The 20,687-nt window shown below is 48.0% G+C and overlaps 2 protein-coding genes across 2 annotated transcripts in view; one reads left to right on the top strand and one right to left on the bottom strand.

The window, feature by feature from the left end:
- LOC144496917 (popy class I histocompatibility antigen, alpha chain E-like) overlaps positions 1–20,687 on the bottom strand; it is an 820,139-nt gene that overhangs the window by 23,913 nt on the left and 775,539 nt on the right. The window lies entirely within an intron of this gene.
- LOC144497685 (uncharacterized) overlaps positions 7,700–20,687 on the top strand; it is a 71,208-nt gene continuing 58,220 nt past the window's right edge. The window contains exons 1-6 of the mRNA XM_078219127.1: positions 7,700–7,815; positions 9,757–10,017; positions 10,159–10,431; positions 10,507–10,770; positions 14,400–14,504; positions 15,111–15,119. Of these exons, the coding sequence (XP_078075253.1) occupies positions 7,752–7,815; positions 9,757–10,017; positions 10,159–10,431; positions 10,507–10,770; positions 14,400–14,504; positions 15,111–15,119 (976 nt within the window). The 5' untranslated portion in view covers positions 7,700–7,751. The remainder of the gene's footprint in view (positions 7,816–9,756; positions 10,018–10,158; positions 10,432–10,506; positions 10,771–14,399; positions 14,505–15,110; positions 15,120–20,687) is intronic.

A 20,687-nucleotide genomic window follows, 5' to 3' on the forward strand; every position in this document is an offset into this window, starting at 1 on the left:
CCCATTAGACCCCCAAACACCAGTTAAACCCATCAGACCCCCAAACACCAGCCAAACCCATCATAGCCCCAAACAGCAGCTAAACCCATCAGATCCCGCAAACACCAGCTAAGCCCATCAGACCCCCAAACACCAGCTAAGCCCATCAGACCCCCAAACACCAGCTAAACCCATCAGACCCCCAAACACCAGCCAAACCCATCAGAGCCCCAAACAGCAGCGAAACCCATCAGATCCCGCAAACACCAGCTAAGCCCATCAGACCCCCAAACACCAGTTAAACCCATCAGACCCCCAAACACCAGCTAAACCCATCAGACCCCCAAACACCAGCTAAACCCATCAGACCCCAAACACTAGCTAAACCCATCAGACCCCAAACACTAGCTAAACCCATCAGATCCGCGCCCCAAACATCCAGAAAACGATCAGACATATCGCGCAATATAACTGATGTTAAATCCTGTGGGAGTGACACAGCTCAGTGACCAACTTCAGGGAAAACACTTGGGAATTCCGACTTCCTTAAGGAAATTGAGCAGCTTAGCAGAGGCTGTCCAGGGTGAGATGTTTCCGGATGTCTCTTCACCTCAACACCCACAATGTCTCCACCCTCAGACTGTACAGGAGCAGCCGTCTCCAGAAGGCCAGTCTCAAAGCTCAGTGTTGGATTGGATGAGCTGCTCTTTAGTGACGATACAGCGAGAGACAGACACTGAGCTCACATCCCACCCACCAGATTGTACAGCTAAATCCAGCAGGAATATCCCAGTTAGAAGGATCAACTCTGCATATTCTGAGCTCCTGCAACAGAATGCTGGACTCTTCACTCCCTCCACAATCTAAACCCCTCAACTCCAGCCCTGACCATAGACCTTCATTCCAGCCCTGACCACAGACTCTCACTCCAGCGCTGATCTGAGACCCTCACTCCCACCCTGACTCGAGACCCTCATTCATGCTCTGACTTGAGACCCTCACTCCCGCCCTGAACCGAAACCCTCATTCCCACACTGGGGTGAGACCCTCAGGTTGGAATTGTCCCGTCCCGCCTGCCATGGGAATTGTAGCGGGCAGGGGAGGACAATGCAAAGGTCTGTTGATCTTGGGTGGGATTTTACGGTCCTGGGGTGAGCCCGGCCAGAAACTCCCACGCTCAATCGCACTCCGAGGCGAGAGCCTCACTCTCACTCTGACGCAAGGCGCTCACACTGGCCCGAGACCCTCACTCCCACTGGCCCGAGACCCTCACTCCCACTGGCCTGATACCCTCACTCCCACTGGCCCGAGACCCTCACTCCCACTGGCCTGAGACCCTCACTCCCACTGGCCTGAGACCCTCACTCCTACTGGCCTGAGACCCTCACTCCCACTGGCCTGAGACCCTCACTCCCACTGGCCTGAGACCCTCACTCCCACTGGCCCGAGACCCTCACTCCCACTGGCCTGAGACCCTCACTCCCACTGGCCTGGGACTCTCACTCCCACTGGCCTGAGACCCTCACTCCCACTGGCCTGGGACCCTCACTCCCACTGGCCTGGGACCCTCACTCCCACATTGACCCAAAACCCTTACAGATATCCTGAACTCCTCATTCAATCTGAGACCCTTCCCACAATTCTGTGACACTCTCCCTTTATCATGAGCCCCTCACCCTCCCTATCCCAACCCTGCGACTCTCCCACCCACTCTGTGACCCCCAGACCAACCTGAGACCCACAGCCTGAGCCACCCCCACCCTGGAATACTCTCCCACAATCCCTCCCCCCAGTGAGGAGCTGCTCTTTTCCCTCCAATTCCTACCTTTCTTGTTGTCGATGACGACAGCCACAATGATGAGAGCGATGAGCACGAGGACCCCGACCACAATCCCGACAGTAACAGCAACCTGGGAGCGAGACTTTGGTTCTGTTAGAGAGAGAGAATCAGAGAGACTGAGTGAATCAGGGAGAGGGAGAGAATGTGAGAGGAAGAGAGAGAGAGAGAATGAGGGAGAGAGATGAGAGAGGGAGAGAACTTTGAGAGAATGTGAGAGACTGAGTGAATCAGGGAGAGGGATAAGTGTACATCAGAGGGAGACAGAGTGGGAGAGAATAGGAGACAGTGGGAGAGATAGGAAGAGAAGAGTGGAAGAGAATACGAGAGCGATGGAGAGAGAATGAATCAGAAAGAAAGAGAAAGAGTGAGAGAGAGAATTAGAAAACACAGGATATACGACACAGAAAACAACCTTTCGGCCCATCCAGCTGATGCTGGTGTTAAAGTTCCACCTGAAGCTCTTCCCATCTTTCCACATCTAATTCCACCATCTTAACTACCTATTCCCTTCTCTCTCAGTGACTTGTCTATCTTCCCCTTAAACTATACTGTTCAGTTCAGCCACTCCCTGTGGCAGCGAGCTCCACATTCTCATCACTCTTTGGGTGAAGAGGTTTCATGAATTCCCCATTGAGTTTCTTGATGAGTATCTTGTATTGATGACGTCTAGTTACGATCTTCCCACCAGAGGAGACATTATCTCTGTATCCTGTCTATGAAAACCTTTCATAATTTTAAAGTCCTCGGTTAGATCAACCCTCAGCCTTCGGTTTTCCCGAGAGCAGCGACCCAGCCAGTCAATCTTTTCCTGAGATGTCTATCACTCATTTCTGGAATCATCTCTGTAAATCTTCTCGACACTCTCTCCCCTGACTCTATATCCTTTGTATGAAATGGTGACCGGAACTGCACACAATCTCTAAATGTGGTCTAACCAATTTTGATAAAGGTTTAGCAATAACTTACAATTGTACAAATTGTAATTACGAATGTACAATTCTATCGCTCGAGAAATGAAACCTGGTTTTCTGTTTGTTTTGTTTATGGCCTTGTCTAACCTGTTACTGATTGGTGTATTTGTCCACCCAGATCCCTTTGTTCCTCAATCCCATCCAGACTGACACCTTCCTCGTAATAAGTGACCTCCTTATCCATCCTTAACAGAAAACTACCTCACGTTTATCTGTGCTGAACTCCAGACACCAATTATTTGCCCATTCTACAAGTTTATTAATGTCCTACTAATTACCTGCAGTTCTCCTCAATATCAAATAATTCCCCCAATTTGGTGCCATCTGCAAATTGAGAAATTGTGTTTTTGATTCCAATATCCAAATCATTGAGTGTAAGTTGTGAACAGCGATGATCCCAGCACTGATCCTTGTGGGACACCATTTCCCACCTTCCGTCACTCTGAATAACTCAATTTCCTCACACTCTCTGCTTTCTGTCTCAAAGTCAGTGAGTGATCCATTCTGTCACTTATCCCTAACTCCACATTCTCTGACCTTATCCATTTGTCTATCACCAGTCACCTTATCGATTTCATTTGAAAAATCATATTAAATTACATCCGTTACACCACCATTGACTCCTCCCTCTGTTACGTGCTCAAAAAATTCACAAAGTGGAGTAAAATAAGATTTTCCATTTCAAAATCCATGCTGATGATTCATTGTTATATTATTTGATTTCCAGATTTTCATGAATTCTCTCCAATGGAAGGAGTTCCATTATTTTTCTGAAACTCTGATTTAATCTGACTGAACTAAACTTCCAGGATGCACTGGGCTTTGTTGTACTGTAATATCCCAGAATGCACTAGGCCCTGCTGTACTGTAATAGCCCAAGATACACTGGGCTTTATTGTACTCCAGGATGCACTGGGCCCCATTGTACTGTTATAATGGTGTGGAGATGCCGGCGTTGGACTGGGGTAAGCACATTAAGAAGTCTCACAACACCAGGTTAAAGTCCAACAGGTTTATTTGGTAGCACAAGCCACTAGCTTTCGGAGCATTGCCCCTTCATCAGGTGAGTGGGAGTTCTGTTCACAAACAGGTCGTGGAGATGCCGGCGTTGGACTGGGGTAAACACAGTAAGAAGTTTAACAACACCAGGTTAAAGTCCAACAGGTGTATTTCGTAGCAAAAACCCTTTTGCTACCAAATAAACTGTTGGACTTTAACCTGGTGTTGTGAAACTTCTTACAAACAGGACATACATAGATACAAACTCAATTTACAAAATAATGGTTGGAATGCGAGTCTTTACAGGTAATCAAGTCTTAAAGGTACAGACAATGTGAGTGGAGAGAAGGTTAAGCACAGGTTAAAGAGATGTGTATTGTCTCCAGCCAGGACAGTTAGTGAGATTTTGCAAGTCCAGGCAAGTCATGGGGGTTACAGATAGTGTGACATGAACCCAAGATCCTGGTTGAGGCCGTCCTCATATGTGCGGAACTTGGCTATCAGTTTTGCTCAGCGATTCTGCGTTGTCGTGTGTTGTGGAGGCCGCCTTGGAGAATGCTTACCCGAATATCAGAGGCTGAATGTCTGTGATTGCTGAAGTGTTCCCCAACAGGAAGAGAACAGCCTTGCCTGGTGATTGTCGAGCGGTGTTCATTCATCCGTTGCCGTTGCATCTGCATGGTCTCCCTAGTGTACCATGCCTCGGGATATCCTTTCCTGCAACGTATCAGGGAGACAACGTTGGCCGAGTTGCAAGAGTATGTACCATGTACCTGGTGGATGGTGTTCTCACGTGAGATTATGGCATCCATGTCGATGATCCAGCACATCTTGCAGAGGTTGCTGTGGCAGGGTTGTGCGGTGTCGTGGTCACTGTTCTCGTGAAGGCTGGGCAGTTTGCTGCGGACAATGGTCTGAGGTTGTGCGGTTGTTTGAAGGCAAGAAGTGGGGGTTTGGGGATGGTCTTGGTGAGATATTTGTCTTCATCGATGACATGTTGAGGCTCCGGAGAAGTTGTCATAGTTTCTTTGCTCCAGGGAAGTACTGGACGACGAAGGGTACTCTGTCCATTGTGTCCCGTGTTTGTCTTCTGAGGAAGTCGTTGCGGTTTTTCGCGGTGGCACGCCGGAACTGTCGATCGATGAATCGAGCGCCATATCCTGTTGTTATGAGGGCATCTTTCAGCGCCTGTAGGTGTCTGTTACGATCCTCCTCATCTGAGCAGACCCTGTGTATATGGAGGGCTGGTCTGTAGGGGATGACTTCTTTAACGTGTTTCGGGTGGAAGCTAGAGAAGTGGAGCGTCGTGAGGTTACCAGTGGGCTTGTGGTCGAGTGAAGTGCAGAGGTCACCGGCCTTGATGGAGATGCGTGTCCAAGAATGCAACCAATTCCGGAGAGTAGTCCATGGTGAGTCTGATGGTGGGATGGAACTTGTTGATGTCATCATATAGTTGTTTCAGTGATTGTTCGCCATGAGTCCAAAGGAAGAAAATGTCATCGATGTATTTAGTGTATAGCGTTGGTTGAAGGTCCTGAGCATCCCACGATGCTCCACTTCTCCAGCTTCCACTCTAAACATGTTAAAGAACCCATCCCCTACGGACAAGCCCTCCGTATACACAGGATCTGCTCAGATGAGGAGGATCGCAACAGACACCTCCAGACACTGAAAGATGCCCTCATAAGAACAGGATATGGCGCTCGACTCATTGATCGACAGTTCCGGCGCGCCTCAGAAGACAAACACGGGACATGATGGACCCAACACCGATCCCTGAGGCACACCACTGGTCACAGGCCTCCAGTTTGAAAAACAACCCTCTACAACTACCCTCTGTCTTCTGTCATCAAGCCAATTTTGTATCCATTTGGCTCCCTCACCCTGGATGCCGTGAGATTTAACCTTATGCAATAATCTACTGTGTGGTACCTTGTCAATGGCCTGAATGATGGACATGTATCAATTTAAAGGCCTTCTGGCAGGCTGGGTTCAGCAGAGTGATGTCTGTATGGGCCAGTATGAATGCGCAGAAGGCCATATTGTGCTGGCAGGAGACAAAGTGTAACCCCACACTGACCCCCGTTACACCCCATCTGCCACCTTGCAGCCCATTCGCTTAACTTGTCCTAATCTCTTTGCAGCTGTCTATGTTCTCCATACAGTTTGCATTATTCCTCATATGTAAATCCCTCATACCCGGGATCAACCGAGTGAACATGTTCTGGACTGCCTTCAACACCAGTACATCTTTCCTTATATAAGGGGACCAAAAATATTCATAGTATTCCAGAAGTGGTGTAACTAGTCTTCACCAAGACTTCCCTATTTTATATTCCATTCCCTTTGAAATAAAGGCCAACATTCCATTTATCTTCCCTAATATCTGCTGAATTGGCGTGCTGGCTTTCTGTGATTTATGTATGAAGGCTCCTACATTCTTCTGTGCTGCTCCTTTCTCCCTTCAAATTAAATTCAGCTCCTTTATTCTTCATACCAAATGAATAACTTCACATTTTCTGACTCTATATTTCATCCGCCAAATTTTTGCCCACTCACTGAACCTGATCCAGACTCGAAACGTTGGCTCACACTGAAGCAGGATTAGGAGAATTCATCAAGATCCCTATTAGTCATCACCCGGATATAATCAGCAGCATGGGTGGGATTCTCCAAAAAAAATTCTAAGTGTCGAATTCACAATTCTTTCAGTGGGATTTTGGAAATGAATCTCCCACACTCTGCATCACGGAGTACACGAGTGCGAATCTCGCTAAAAATCAGTGGGCAGGGACTATTCTCGCTGGAGAGGCCGGCAGCAGAGTGTTGAACAGGCCATTGCGCATGCACGATCTCTCAGTGCCGAGATTGGCGCATGCGCAGTAGCCCCGCACTGCGAACCTCTCAATCGCTGGACAACTCATTCGCTGGCCAGCCCCACAACCCCTACATCGCTGCCCCTCCAACTCCCCCATGGACCGATCACTGGCACCCCGGACGTGTCTGGGCCAACATTGCCCATCCTCCCCACCCCTCCAGTCCACCTCAATCTCCCGCCAGCAGTCCCAATCTCCCCCACAGTCCTGAACCCCCACCCCACAGCCCCGACCTTTCCCACACCCTACCCCCTGACAGACGGACCCTCCCCCTCTTGTGGCCAGCCCCGATCGCTGTCCTCCCTCCCTCTGTCACTCAGCCCAAGTGCAGAGTGGCAGCGGGACCCCCCCCCCCTCGCACTCCATCAATCAACATCCCCCCATCCCCCCCCCAGACACCCTGCCCCCATCAGGCCATGCCACATTAGGCACCACCCCTTGACGTTGCCCAATGCCCCCCCCCCGCGTTGGGCAGTGCCAAGTTTCCTCCACTGGGCATTGGCACCTTGCCCCTTGGGCAGTGCTGTGGTGCCAGGCTGGCACTGACAAGCTGGCAATGCACAGGAGGGGGAACCCTTTCTACCCCCGGCCCCTTCACTCCATTGGGGTCAGGCCGCCAGCAAGTGGGGATCTGTTGTGAACCCGACTGGGGTGAAACACTCCTGGCGGGACGCGGGGGTGGAGACGCTGGCGGGCCCGGAGAATTCCGTCCCAGGCCCGCTAATTAGATTGAAATCATGATTTAAATAAATGATACAGCTCCGCGCCGGAAATCCGGCGTGCAGCGGGAAGCTCGCCGCACGGCCCCCGCTATAGTCTCCCTGCACCCTGCGCTGCTAAAGTAGCACAATGCGCTGGGAGAATCGCAACACATTTCTTTACCACAATTAAACACAAAGTTTGTTTCCCAATCAGCTTTGTGTCTATTCTGCCGGAGACTAATGACTCACACAATGTTTTTATTCTGATTGGTGCAATTGTATTTTAAGTCCAATCAGTTTGCAGTAAGTTACCGGAACAGGAACACCTTTTCCTGTAAATACAGGACACAGCTAACGGGCTGAGAATTCCAAATGTTTCCCCAACATGAGGGAAGCAGCAATGATTGGACTGATAGAGCTGGTCCTTCTGTGTGGAGAGGTGTCTGCAGGTGAGTGATGGGGTGTGAGAGGGGCAATGCCAGGCTGGGTACTGGGGCATTAACCCTGGTTAAGAAGTCTCAGAAGACCAGGTTAAAGTCCAACAGGTTTTGTTTGGTGGCACAAACCACTAGCTTTCGGAGTGCTGCCCCTTCATCAGGTGAGTCTGGGTCAGAGTGATGGGGTGTGAGAGGGGCAATGCCAGACTGGGTACTGGAGCATTAACCCTGGGTCAGTGAGTGATGGGGTGTGAGAGGGGCAATGCCAGGCTGGGTACTGGAGCATTAACCCTGGGTCAGTGAGTGATGGGGTGTGAGAGGGGCAATGCCAGGCTGGGTACTGGGGCATTAACCCTGGGTCAGTGAGTGATGGGGTGTGAGAGGGGCAATGTCAGGCTGGGTACTGGGTTTCTTAAAGGAGGGAAACTGGGATGTGAGGGAACTGAGAGCAGGGATGTGGGATTGGAGATCGAGGAGAGAGACAGAGAGAGGGAGAGGTTGTAGGATTACAGGAACAGGAGGGGAATAATCTAAACTCCATTTTCTGCATCCCCACAAAAATCCATCTCAATTTTGAAAGCTGCAATTGATCCACAACAGCTGCAGCTTCTTGCGGGAAAGAGGATTTCAGATTTCCACAACCATTTTGGTGAGGAGGTTCCTGGCTAAAGACAGCAGGCAGCAACCAGGAAAGAGAGAGTGAGTGTAGATGAATAGCAGAGACTGGTTAAAGGCTTCAGCAACAGTGCACGATTAGAGAGAGAGAGAGCAGCAGAAGTATAGTGTCATAGAATCCCTGCAGTGCAAAAGAAGGCTATTTAGCCCATCGAATCTGCACTGAGAACAATCCCACCTGGGCCCTATTCCCGTAACCCCATGTATTCATCCTACTAATCATCTTGACACTAAGGGGTAATTTAGCATGGCCCATCAACCGAACCCGCACATCTTTTGAATGTGGGAAGAAACCGGAGAACCTGGAGGAAACCCACGCGGACACGGGGAGAACGTACAAACTCCACGCAGGCAGTCACCCGAGGCCGGAATTGAACCCGGGTCCCTGGTGCTATGAGGCAACAGTGCTAAACACTCTGCCACCGTGCTACCCATATAATCAGACCCAGTAAAAGACTCCCAGCAGCAATGCATGAATAGCGAGAGAGTGTGTGTAAAGGAATAGCACAGACCGAGTTAGGGACTCCAGCAGCAATGCACAATTGGAGAGTGATGGGGAGGGAGGAGAAATCAGACCTGGCTGGAGACTCCAGCATTTCTACAATTCCTTAGCTGATGTCCTGAGGAAGATTCTGGATGACTGGAGTCTTTTCAGCCTAAGTGACTTCAACAATGTGTTGGGACAGACAGTAATCATGGCCATTGTGCCTCGGTCATCACGGTGTGGGCAAGATCATCGATAATTATATTTGACCGAATGCATGGGACTTCTGTGCTGAGGACTCTCAGGGGAACTGTATTGTGGAAGCACATCACTGCACCAATACCTCTGGTGGGCCTGTTGTGCGAGTCAGACAGTTATATCCAGCTTCTAAGCACCTTCTGGAGCTTTGCCATCTGAATGAACTCTCCATCACCAACACTTACCCCCAGGGCAAACATTGCCTCAAAGTATCGTGGCATCGCTCAAGGTGTAACCCTGGCACCAACTAGACCTGCGTAATCAAGAGGAGACACAATCTGCCCAGCTTTCTCCACACCCACACCAAGCACAGAGCAGATTGTGATAGTGCCCACTGTCCTGTCCGTCGCAGTGTGAAACTGCATCCCTGAATAATTCACAGTCCCAAACACCATGGCCTGTCGCGTGTTAATGGGTTCGTACCCTGATGTCCCTCTCTGTGTGGGTGCTGATGGTTAGGGGTTCAAACCCTGATATCTGTGTGTCAGCGTTTTTAGGGTGCATATCCTGAATTTCTCTCCCTCTCTGTTTTTCAGGCTCTCACTCTCTGCGGTATTTCCTCTCGGGAATGACCCTGGTCCCCGGTTTCCCAGAGTTTGTAGCTGTCGGTTATGTGGACGATGTCCAGTTTGTTGTGTACGACAGTGATCGGAGGGAACTAATCCCCCGGGAGCAGTGGATGGTGGAGAGCGAGGGGCTTGAGTCCTGGGAGCGGAAGAAGATGCTTGTACAGGAGCAGGAACGGTATTCCAAAGCCGATATTCCGCTCTTCATGTCTCGGGCCAACCAGTCAGGAGGTGAGTGCTCACTCTCCCACAACTCTGGGATCAAGTTGGTCAATGTGGCTCCTCCCAGTGTAGTTGGCATTGATTGGCTGTGTGTGTGGTGCTCCCAAGTGACACTGTCTCTGATTGGTTGTTTGTGTTTCTGATCCACAGGGATCCATGTCTACCAGACGATGACTGGCTGTGACCTGAGGGATGATGGGACCACGAGTGGATTCAACCAGTTTGGGTGGGACGGACAAGATTTTATCAGCTTTGACAAGGATCACATGGTGTGGGTGACCCCGATCACATGGGGAGAGATCATCAAAAACAATTTGGACAGGGACATAGCCAACAGCAAGGGATGGAAAAGTTACCTAGAGGGAGAGTGTATCGAGTGGCTGAAGAAATATCTGGAGTATGGACAGGGAGAACTGAGAGTTGGTAAGTGAGAGGCGAGATGCCCGGGACTCTCTATCTCAAGGTTCCTGTACTGACTCCTCTTTCTTTCTCTCTCAGTTGCCCCCGTCGTGTCCTTTACCCGCCTGGGTGATTCTAACCAGCTGTCCTGTGCCGTCACCGGGTTTTACCCTCAAGCCATCGAGGTGAATCTGTGGAGAGACGGAGTGGTGATTGATGAGACTCTGTCCAGTGGGATCTTACCCAATCACGACAGCACCTACCAGATCCGGAAATGGGTAGAGTTTGATCCAGAGGACCAGGCCGAGTATTCCTGTCGGGTGGAACACAGCGGGATGAAGGAGACACTGGTGGTGATTTACGGTAAGACTGTTTCTCACTGCTAGAGAGGACACAGCCTCAGGCCAGGATCACAAGAGGGAGGGTCAGTGCTGAGCCTGAGACCCAGGATACAGAGAATGGGAAATAAATATTAATCTTCAATACTTTATTTATCATGGCGCTACCTTTAGAGGACAGTAATTGTGTGTCCAGGGATTTAATGTGAAATGTGCCCCTATTATTTGGCTACTAATTCAAACTCTTTGCAAACATTTCAGTTTAGTCGGACAAAGGACAGAAGTCGAGTCTATTCCTCTTAATAATCTATTTAACACTTTAAGTACCAAACTCAAACTTACAACAGTTGCAACATTTTAACTCTTTTTGTGGACATTAATTCTTTAACTGAACATTAATTCTAATTCCTTAACTGCAAACAGATATTCTAATCCTTTAACTGGAAATAGATATGACCTGGTTTAGAGCAAAATGTCTGTTCCCGATGTAGAACTGTCCTCAGCGTCTTTCTCTGAAGATGTTCTGCAGGGTACACTTCTTGCGATGGTTGATCTCTGGAGTTATTGCTGGAAACAAAGGGCTGACGTGTGCCTTTACCCCCAAAACTGTTCTCACTTTCCAGAAAGTTCTGTAACACCCAGCCAATGGTGTAACCGGGAACTGATCATGTTGCTCGACCAAGCCAATGAATTACTTGTAACCGATTCCACAATGCTCACTCAAGCCTGCATGCAGGACACATAGCTTATCCTCTGTCGGTGCCATCAGGTCGAACTCAAAGTAAACAACTTCCCATATTTGGTCAACACAGGAAGCGGAACAAAGAAACCTACAGCACAGGAACAGGCCCTTCAACCCTCCAAGCCTGCACTGACCATGCTGCCCAACTTAACTAAAACCCCCTACCCTTCTGGGGACCATATCCCTCTATTCACAAAGAACAGTGTCAGGTCACAGTTCACCGGGCAGACCACGTCAAGAACAGCTTTACGACCTGCATCTGTTTTTAAATATAAGTTGACCAAAAATCTCAGCATGCTTAACCCTCAGCCAGAATCCCACTTATCGCCATTATACTTGTTAAAATCATTATTGCAGTCATTCTTTATCTGTCTGCACCCCATTGTATCCTGGGATATTACAGGTGAAAGGGCACAGAGTATCCTGGGATATTACGGTGCAACAGAATCCAGTGTATCCTGGGAAATTATAGTACGTCACACTGCAGTGTATCCTGGGAAATTACAGGAGGGGTAGGGCCCAGAGTATCCTGGGACATTACAGTGCAACACAATCCAGTCGATCCTGGTGTATTACAGTGCACCAGGATCCAGTGACTCGTGAGATATTTCAGGAGGGATGGGGCTTGGTGTATCCTGGAATATTACAGCATGACAGGGCCCAGTGCATCCTGGGAAATAACAGGAAGCACAGGAACCATTGTATCGATGGATATTACAGTAAGACAGGGCTGTGTATCATGAGCTATTATAGTTGGTCAGGGTGCAGTATATCTGGGATATTACAGCCTGACAGGACATGGAGTATCCTGGGATGTTACAGTATGACAGGATGCAGTGTATCCTGGGATATTACTGGATGACGGGACTCAATGTCTGTTGGAATTTTAGAGAAGGGACAGGGCCTGGTGTGCTTGGGATTTCAGAGGAGGGAGAGGACCTGGTGTATTGGGATATTGCAGGATGGCAGGGCCCAGTGTCTGCTGTGATATTACAACCTGAGAGGACCCAGTGTGCCCTGGGATGTTATATTAGGACAAGGCCCAGTGTATCCTGGGATATTGCAGTAGGATAGGACCCAGTGCATCCTGGGAGTTTACTTCAGTCAGCTTCAGATCAGAGTTCAGAAAAATAACTCCTTCTATTGGAGAGAATTCATGAAAATCTAGAAATCAAAAAATATAACAATGAATAGTCAGCATGGATATTGAAATGGAAAATCTTGCTTTTCTCTACTGAGTGGATTTTTTGAGGATGTAACAGAGGGAGGAGACAATGTAATAGATATAATTTAATATGATTTTTCAAATGTAATCGATAACATAACTCATGGTAGATTAATGAATCGGGTCAAAGAATGTGGATTTAGACGATAAGTGACAGAATGGATTGCTCGTTGACTTTGAGACAGAAAGCAGAGAGTGTGAGTAAAGGGAGTTATTCAGAGTGACGGAAGGTGTTCCACAAGGATCAGTGCTGGGATTACTGCTCTTCATGCTTTACACTCACTGATTTGGACATTGGAATCAAAATAAAATTGACCAATTTGCAGATGACACCAAATTGGGGGAATTATTTAATACTAAGGAGAACTTCAAGAAATTAATAGGACGTTAATAAACTTGTCGAATGAGCAAATAATTGGTGAATGGAGTTCAGCACAGATGAATAAGACGTAGTTTTCTATTAAGTGACCTCCCGATACATCCTTATTACGAGGAAGGTGCAGGTCTGGATGAGGTTGAGGAGCAAAGGTGAACAAATACACCAATTAGACACAGGTTAGACAAGGCCATAAACAAACCAAACGGAAAACCAGGTTTCATTTCTTGATGGATAGGATTGTCAAATATGGACGTTATTCGTAAACCTGTATGAAACCTACATTATAGCACATTTAGAGTACCATGTGCAGTTCCAGTCACCATCTCATACAAAGGATATAGAGTCAGGGGAGAGAGTGTAGAGAAGATTTACAGAGATGATTCCAGAAATGAGTGGGTGGACATCTCAGGAAAGGATTGACCGGCTGGGTCTCTGCTCTCGGGAAAACAGAAGGCTGAGAGTTGATCTAATCGAGGTCTTTAAATTTATGAAAGATGTTTTATAGATCAGACACATGGAGAATGTTTCCTCTTGTGGAAAGATCATAACAAGGTCATCAATACAAGACAGTCACCAAAAAATCCAATGGGCAATTCAGGAGAAACCTCTTTACCCAGAGTGGTGAGAATGTGAGCTCACTACCACAGGGAGTGGCTGAACTGAACAGTATAGTTTAAGGGGAAGATAGACAAGCAAATGAGGGAGAAGGGAGTAGAGTTAAAATGGTTGTTTTAGATGAGGAAAGATGGGAGGAGGCTCAAGTGGAACATAAATACCAGCATCAACTGGATGGGCTGAATGGCTGGTTTCTGTGTTGTATATCCTGTGTTTCCTGATTCTCTCTCTGTGATTCATTCTGTCTCATTTTTCTTTCCCTTTTTATGGGCGGCACAGTAACACAGGGGTTAGCACTGCTACCTCACAGCGCCAGGGACACAGGTTCGATTCCCGGCTTTGTCACTGTCTGGATGGAGTTTGCATGTTCTCTCCGTGTCTGCGTGTGTTTCCTTCGGGTGCTCCGGTTTCTTCCCACAGTTCAAAAATCCACTGGTTAGGTGGATTGGCCGTGCTAAATTGCCCCTTAGTGTCAGGGGGGTTTGCAGGTTAAATACATGTTACAGGGATAGGGCATAGATGGGATTGTTGTCAGTGCAGACTTGATGAGCCGAATGGCCTCCGTCTGCACTGTAGGGATTCTATGATTCACTCTCAGATTCTCTGCCTCTCTCATTCTCTTTCTCGCTCTCTGACTCTCACTTTTCCCTCTCCCTGATTCACTCAGTCTCTCTGATTCTCTCTCTCTAACAGAACCAAAGTCTCGCTCCCAGGTTGCTGTTACTGTCGGGATTGTGGTTGGGGTCCTCGTGCTCATCGCTCTCATCATTGTGGCTGTCGTCATCGACAACAAGAAAGGTAGGAATTGGGGGGAAAAGAGCAGCTTCTCACTGGGGGGAGGGATTGTGGGAGAGTATTCCAGGGTGGGGGTGGCTCAGGCTGTGGGTCTCGGGTTGCTGTGGGGGGGGAAACAGAGTGGGTGGGAGAGTCGCAGGGTTGGGATCGGGAGGGTAAGGGGCTCAAGATAAAGAGGGAGTGTCTGTGAATTGTGGGAAGGGTCTCAGATTGCAGATGGAGTTCAGGGTATCTGTGAGGGTCTCAGGTCAGAGTAAGGGTCCAGGGTCAGGGTGGGAGTGAGGGTCCAGGGTCAGGGTGGGAGTGAGGGATCAGAATTGTGTTGTCGGGGCTCAGTGCGAGTGAGAGTTCCAGCCTCTGTCTCTGATTTTCTCTCAGTCTCGTCACTCACTGAACATTCCTTGTTTCACAGGGAGAGGGAAGAGCGACTACAGTCCTACAAAGAGTAAGCTGATCATCAAACATCATCTGTATCTCTGTGTAATGTGTGAATCATTGTTCATTCTGTGTATGTGTGTGTGTCTCTTTCTCTCTGTATCTATATCTTGTGCACAGTCTCTATCTCTCTGATAATGAACAGTTTTTAAAACCTCTCCTTCTTTTTAACAGCTTCTGATGGTAGGAATTCCTCATCCTGCTCCTCATCGCGTTCCTGAGGTATGAACTGTGTTGATAAATATTGGGAGCTGATCCTTCTAACTGGGATATTCCCGCTGGATTTAGCTGTACAATCTGGTGGGTGGGATGTGAGCTCAGTGTCTGTCTCTCGCTGTATCGTCACTAAAGAGCAGCTCATCCAATCCAACACTGAGCTTTGAGACTGGCCTTCTGGAGACGGCTGCTCCTGTACAGTCTGAGGGTGGAGACATTGTGTGTTTTGACGTGTAGAGACATCCGGAAACGTCTCACCCTGGACAGCCTCCTCTCAGCTGCTCAATTTCTTTAAGGAAGTCGTAATTCTCTGAGATTTCCCTGAAGTTGGTCACTGGGCTTTGCCACTCCCACAGGATTTAACATCAGTCTTGTTTTGTCTGTGTGGGGTTTGCACATTCTCCCCGTGTCTGCGTGGGTTTCCTCTGGGTGCTCCAGTTTCCTCCCACACTCCAAAGATGTACAGGTTATGTTGATTTGGCTATTCTAAATTACCCCTTACTGTGAGGGGGATTAACAGGATAAATACGTAGGGTTACAGGGGTAGAGCCTGGGTGGGTTTGTTTCAATTCAGGCTCGATGGGCTGAATGGCCTCCTGTGCTGTCGGGATTCTGTGACACATGATGGGTCTGTTCTTTCACTGGATGTTTGGGGTTCGGAGTGGATCTTAGGGGTTTAGCTGGCGTTTGGGGCTCTGATGGGTTTAGCTGGCGTTTGGGGCTCTGATGGGTTTAGCTGGCGTTTGGGGCTCTGATGGGTTTAGCTGGCGTTTGGGGCTCTGATGGGTTTAGCTGGCGTTTGGGGCTCTGATGGGTTTAGCTAGTGGTGTGTGGTTGGAATGTTGAATGATAAAGAAGATTGGGTCACACGGAGTTGGGGGTAGGGTGTTAGCGTGGATTGGGGATTGGCTAATCGACAGGAAGCAGAGAGTAGGAATAAATGGGTGCTTTTCTGGTTGGCAGATGGTAACTAGTGGCGTGCCGCAGGGATCGGTACTGGGGCCTCAACTATTTACCATTTATATAGACGATCTGGAGGAGGGGACTGAGTGTAGGGTAACAAAGTTTGCAGACGACACAAAGATAAGTGGAAAAGTGAATCATGTGGAGGGCGTAGAAGGTCTGCAGAGAGATTTGGACAGGCTGAGTGAGTGGGCGAGGATCTGGCAGATGGAGTATAACGTTGAGAAATGCGAGGTTATTTACTTTGGAGGAAATAATAGCAAATTGGATTATTATCTAAATGGAAAAAAAATTACAACATGCTACTGTGCAAAGGGACCTGAGGGTCCTTGTGCATGAGATGCAAAAACCCAGTCTGCAGGTGCAACAGGTGATCAAAAGGCAAATGGGATGTTGGCCTATATCGCAAGGGGGATAGAATATAAAAGCAGAGATGTCTTGCTGCATCTGTACAGGGCATTGGTGAGACCGCAGCTGGAATACTGTGGGCAGTATTGGTCCCCTTATTTGCGGAAGGATATATTGGCCTTGGAGGGAGTGCAGAGAAGGTTCACCAGGTTGATACCAGAGATGAGGGGTGTTGATTATGAGGAGAGACTGAGCAGATTGGGTTTGTACTCGTTGGAATTTAGAAGGCTGAGGGGGGATGTTATAGAGACCTATAAGATAATGAAGGGGCTGGATAGGGTAGAGGTGGAGAGATTATCTCCACTTGGAAAGGAAGCTAGAACTAGAGGGCACAGCCTCAACATAAAGGGGGTTCAGTTTAGGACAGAGTTGAGGAGGAACTTCTTCTCTGAGGGTGGTGAATCTCTGGAATTCTCTGCCCACTGAAGTGGTGGAAGCTACCTCGTTGAATATGTTTAAATCACGGATAGATGGATTCCTGATCGATAATGGAATTAGAGGTTATAGGGATCAGACGGGTAAGTGGAACTGATCCACTTCAGATCAGCCATGATCTTACTGAATGGCGGGGCAGGCTCGAGGGGCTAGATGGCCTACTCCTGCTCCTATTTCTTATGTTCTTATGTATGTTTGAGAGCGAGGCCATTCAGCCCATCATGTCCCTGCCTGTTAATGAAGAGCTCTCCAGCCTAATCTCACCTTCCTGTACTCGGTCTGCAGCTCTGTAGATCACAGCTCTTCAACTCGACATCCAAGAATTGATTCAATGTGGTGAGAGTTTCTGCCTCTACCATCCTTTCAGACAGTGAGTCCCGGGTCCCTCCCACCCTCTGGGTGAAAAACCCTTTCTTCATTTCCCGCTGATCATTCTAACAATTACTTTAAATCTGTGCCCGCTGGTTTTTGACCCCTCTGGTAAGGTAAATGTGTCATCTCTATTTACCATGGCTCCTCATAATTATATCCACCCCAATTAAATCTCCCCTCGGCCTCCTCTATTCTACAGAATCCTATTCCAGCCTATCCGCTCTTTCCTCACAGTGAACATTCTCCAGTCCTGTCCACATTAAACAATCTCCTCTGCATTCTCTCCAATACAATCACATCTTTTGTGTAATGTGCTGACCAGACTGTGTGCAATGCTTCAGCTGTCGTCTGTCTGGTGTTGTTTACCGTTTTCGCAAAACCACTCTTCTCTGTGCCTTGGCTAATAAAGGAAAGCATGTTATATACCACCTTTACCACATTTATTAACCCAGTCTGGACACCTTTCCCAGTCTGTGGACATACACTCCTGGGTGCCTCTCTTCCTCCACATTACTCATTATCCTCCCATTCATTGGGGATTCCCTTTGCCTTGTTAATCCTCCCAAAACCCATCACATTCTCCACCCTCTCACACAGACTATTTTATTTATTTTTTTATCATTTAGGGCACAGACTATTTTATTGGTCTCCAAAAAGCTCTACTTTCCTTATCCTTTTCTCTTCAGGGACTGATAGAACATCCTTGGAGGTTCCTTGATTTTTCTTGCCAGTATTTTGTCGTGCCCCCTCTTTTCTTTCCTAATATTCCCCCCTCTCTGTCTCTTCCAGGTTTCTGCATTATTCGGCGTGAGGGGTCAGATGGATTTTGCTGCTGGTTGATGTGGGAGTTGGGTGGATCTGGTGGGTTTTGTTTGGAGGGTGGATGGTTCCAGCTCTGCTGGCTTTGCCTCACTCTATAGTGATATATTTCTTTCTCATCTCGTGTATTCTGGGGTTTGTAATCCAGGAACACCAGTTCCTGAGAACAGCAGCAGGAGAGGATGAGGGAATGAGGGAAGATGTGATTTCATCAAGGTGACAGCGACTGATTCAAGCTCCACAAATGTGATTCTGTTGAAATGGAACTGTGGTGATGGTTTGGAAGTAATTGCTATATCTGGAGCTGCACTTTGTAACCTATTCTGATCTGAGCTGTTTATTCTGCACAGACACTAGAGGGCGAACTTGTGAAAAATATTCTAAGTCCAGAAAGAGCATGAAAACAGGAGTGTTTCTGGTCTGTCTTTTTGGTGAATCAAAATCTGCTATCTTATGCACTTAGAGCAGAAAAGAACCCCTAATCTGTTTCTTGCCTGGAGGGGAAGTGGGCAGGGCTTAAATCACCAGAATGTTGCCTGACAACAGCAGAGGACACCATTGCGCATGTGCAGGTCCCTCTGCTCTGAACAACAGAGAGACCTGTCACTCAGCCTCTGCTGCTTTCACCAGGCCTCCATAGCCTAAACACGGACCTCCCCAGCTGCTACGACAGTCCGTGGCCTCATGCGACCCCTGATGGCTGGACCAATAGACCCCGCGACACCCCACCTGCCCAGACGGATCGAGCGACATCCCCCCGGACAGATCAAACCCCGTGATCCCACCACTCAGGCCGATTTTCCCCCCCATCCCACCCCCGATCGCAATGCAGTAGGCCCCACTGCTCCCCCTCACCGATGGCAAATACTGAGTGGCAGTCGCCCCCTCGCCTCCCCCCAAATTGCAAATGCAGAGTGTGCAGCACTCTTCACTGCTCTTCCCACCACGGTTTTGCCCCCCAACAAATCAGGCTCCACACCCTTCGCACTGCCAGAGTACCAGGCTCGGCACTGCCCACTAGGCACTCCCCCCGACTTCTCGGGGTGGTTTCAATGGCCTCTGGATCCACTAGCGAGGCATCAGGTCTGGTCCCTGTTGTGATTCTCGCTGGAGTGAACCTCTCCCGTGAGGCCACAGAGACGAGAGCCCAGATGATTGCGCCGCGGGCTCGCTCATTTTGTTCAAAACAGGTTTTAAATGTAGTCAAGTATTTTATTCAGCCTCGCGCCGCAATGTGTGAGAAATCGGGAGCGAATCTCATCTGTATTGAACTCATGAATTCCAATATCTTCTGCCCTTTCCTGATTTCTCTTTTAATGTCTGTTATTCATTGGTGAGTGTGTTTATGTCACATCCCCCCCTTCCCAAGCACTCTGTCTGGGGAAATAACAAACATTATTGAAATATCAGAGCCTTTGTTTCAAACTGTCACCGCGATCTGACATTTGGAGCTGCAGCTAAGTTTCCAATTCTTGTCACTGTTGGAAATATTGTTACACTTTGCAGTATTGGACACAATTGTTACCTGTGTGTGTGTGTTTTATTAAAACAACAGAAAAGGTTTATTCTGCTCGGAGCTGAATGGGTTAATTCTAAAATTAGAACACATTTGGTGAAGGAATTCACTCACCGATTTCAGAAAGTGACTGGGTTACAATGTTCTCAGAGTAATGGCGGTTTCAGCAGAACAAAGATATTTCTTCAAGTCTTGTGGATTCACCATTTCAAACTGGATATTTCCGAATAAATATCTTCTAATCCATTTTTCTCCAAGGTTAAGTCCCAAATGTTCCACAGGGTTGTTTTTAATGGAGATTTTAAACACAAGAATAATCCATCAACAATCACCTTAAATTCAGCTCCTGAATTTGAAATTACACCGTCAAAGCTTAAAAAAAACGGCCCCACTCTGACAGATGTGAATTTGTATCTGGATTAGAAATCCCACATGTTTCACCAGCTTCAACAGAGTTTCATTGTAGCGGCAACAAGCTCCCAGTTTCAAAACTTTTAAACTGTTCTCCTCCCTTTAGACCTCACCATTTTCAGGAAAACATCAGAGTTGGAGCCGGTCTGAAGGAACAGCAACACAGAGCATTCACACAGCCTTTCCTCATTCACCAACAGGACGTTTACACACTCACATCTGTACACACAATTCTTTCTCACAGCACTTCAAGTTTCACATTTGGAGGAAAATGTAACTGGATTGATTAGTAAGTTTGCGGACAACACAAAGGTTGGTGGATTTGCGGATAGCAATGAGGACCATCCGAGGATACAGCAGGATATAGATCAGTTGGAGACTTGGGCAGAGAGACAGCAGATGGAGTTTAATCCAGACAAATGTGAGGTAATGCATTTTGGAAGGTCTAATACAGATAGGAAATATACAGTAAATGGCAGAATCCTTCAGAGTATTGATAGGCAAAGGGATCTGGGTGTACAGGTACACAGGTCACAAAGTGGCAATGCAGGTGGAGAAGGTAGTCAAGAAGGCATATAGCATGCTTACCTTCATCGACACTTGGAATATTG

The sequence above is a fragment of the Mustelus asterias genome, chromosome 8 (assembly GCF_964213995.1).
Source record: "Mustelus asterias chromosome 8, sMusAst1.hap1.1, whole genome shotgun sequence".
Lineage (NCBI taxonomy): Eukaryota > Metazoa > Chordata > Chondrichthyes > Carcharhiniformes > Triakidae > Mustelus > Mustelus asterias.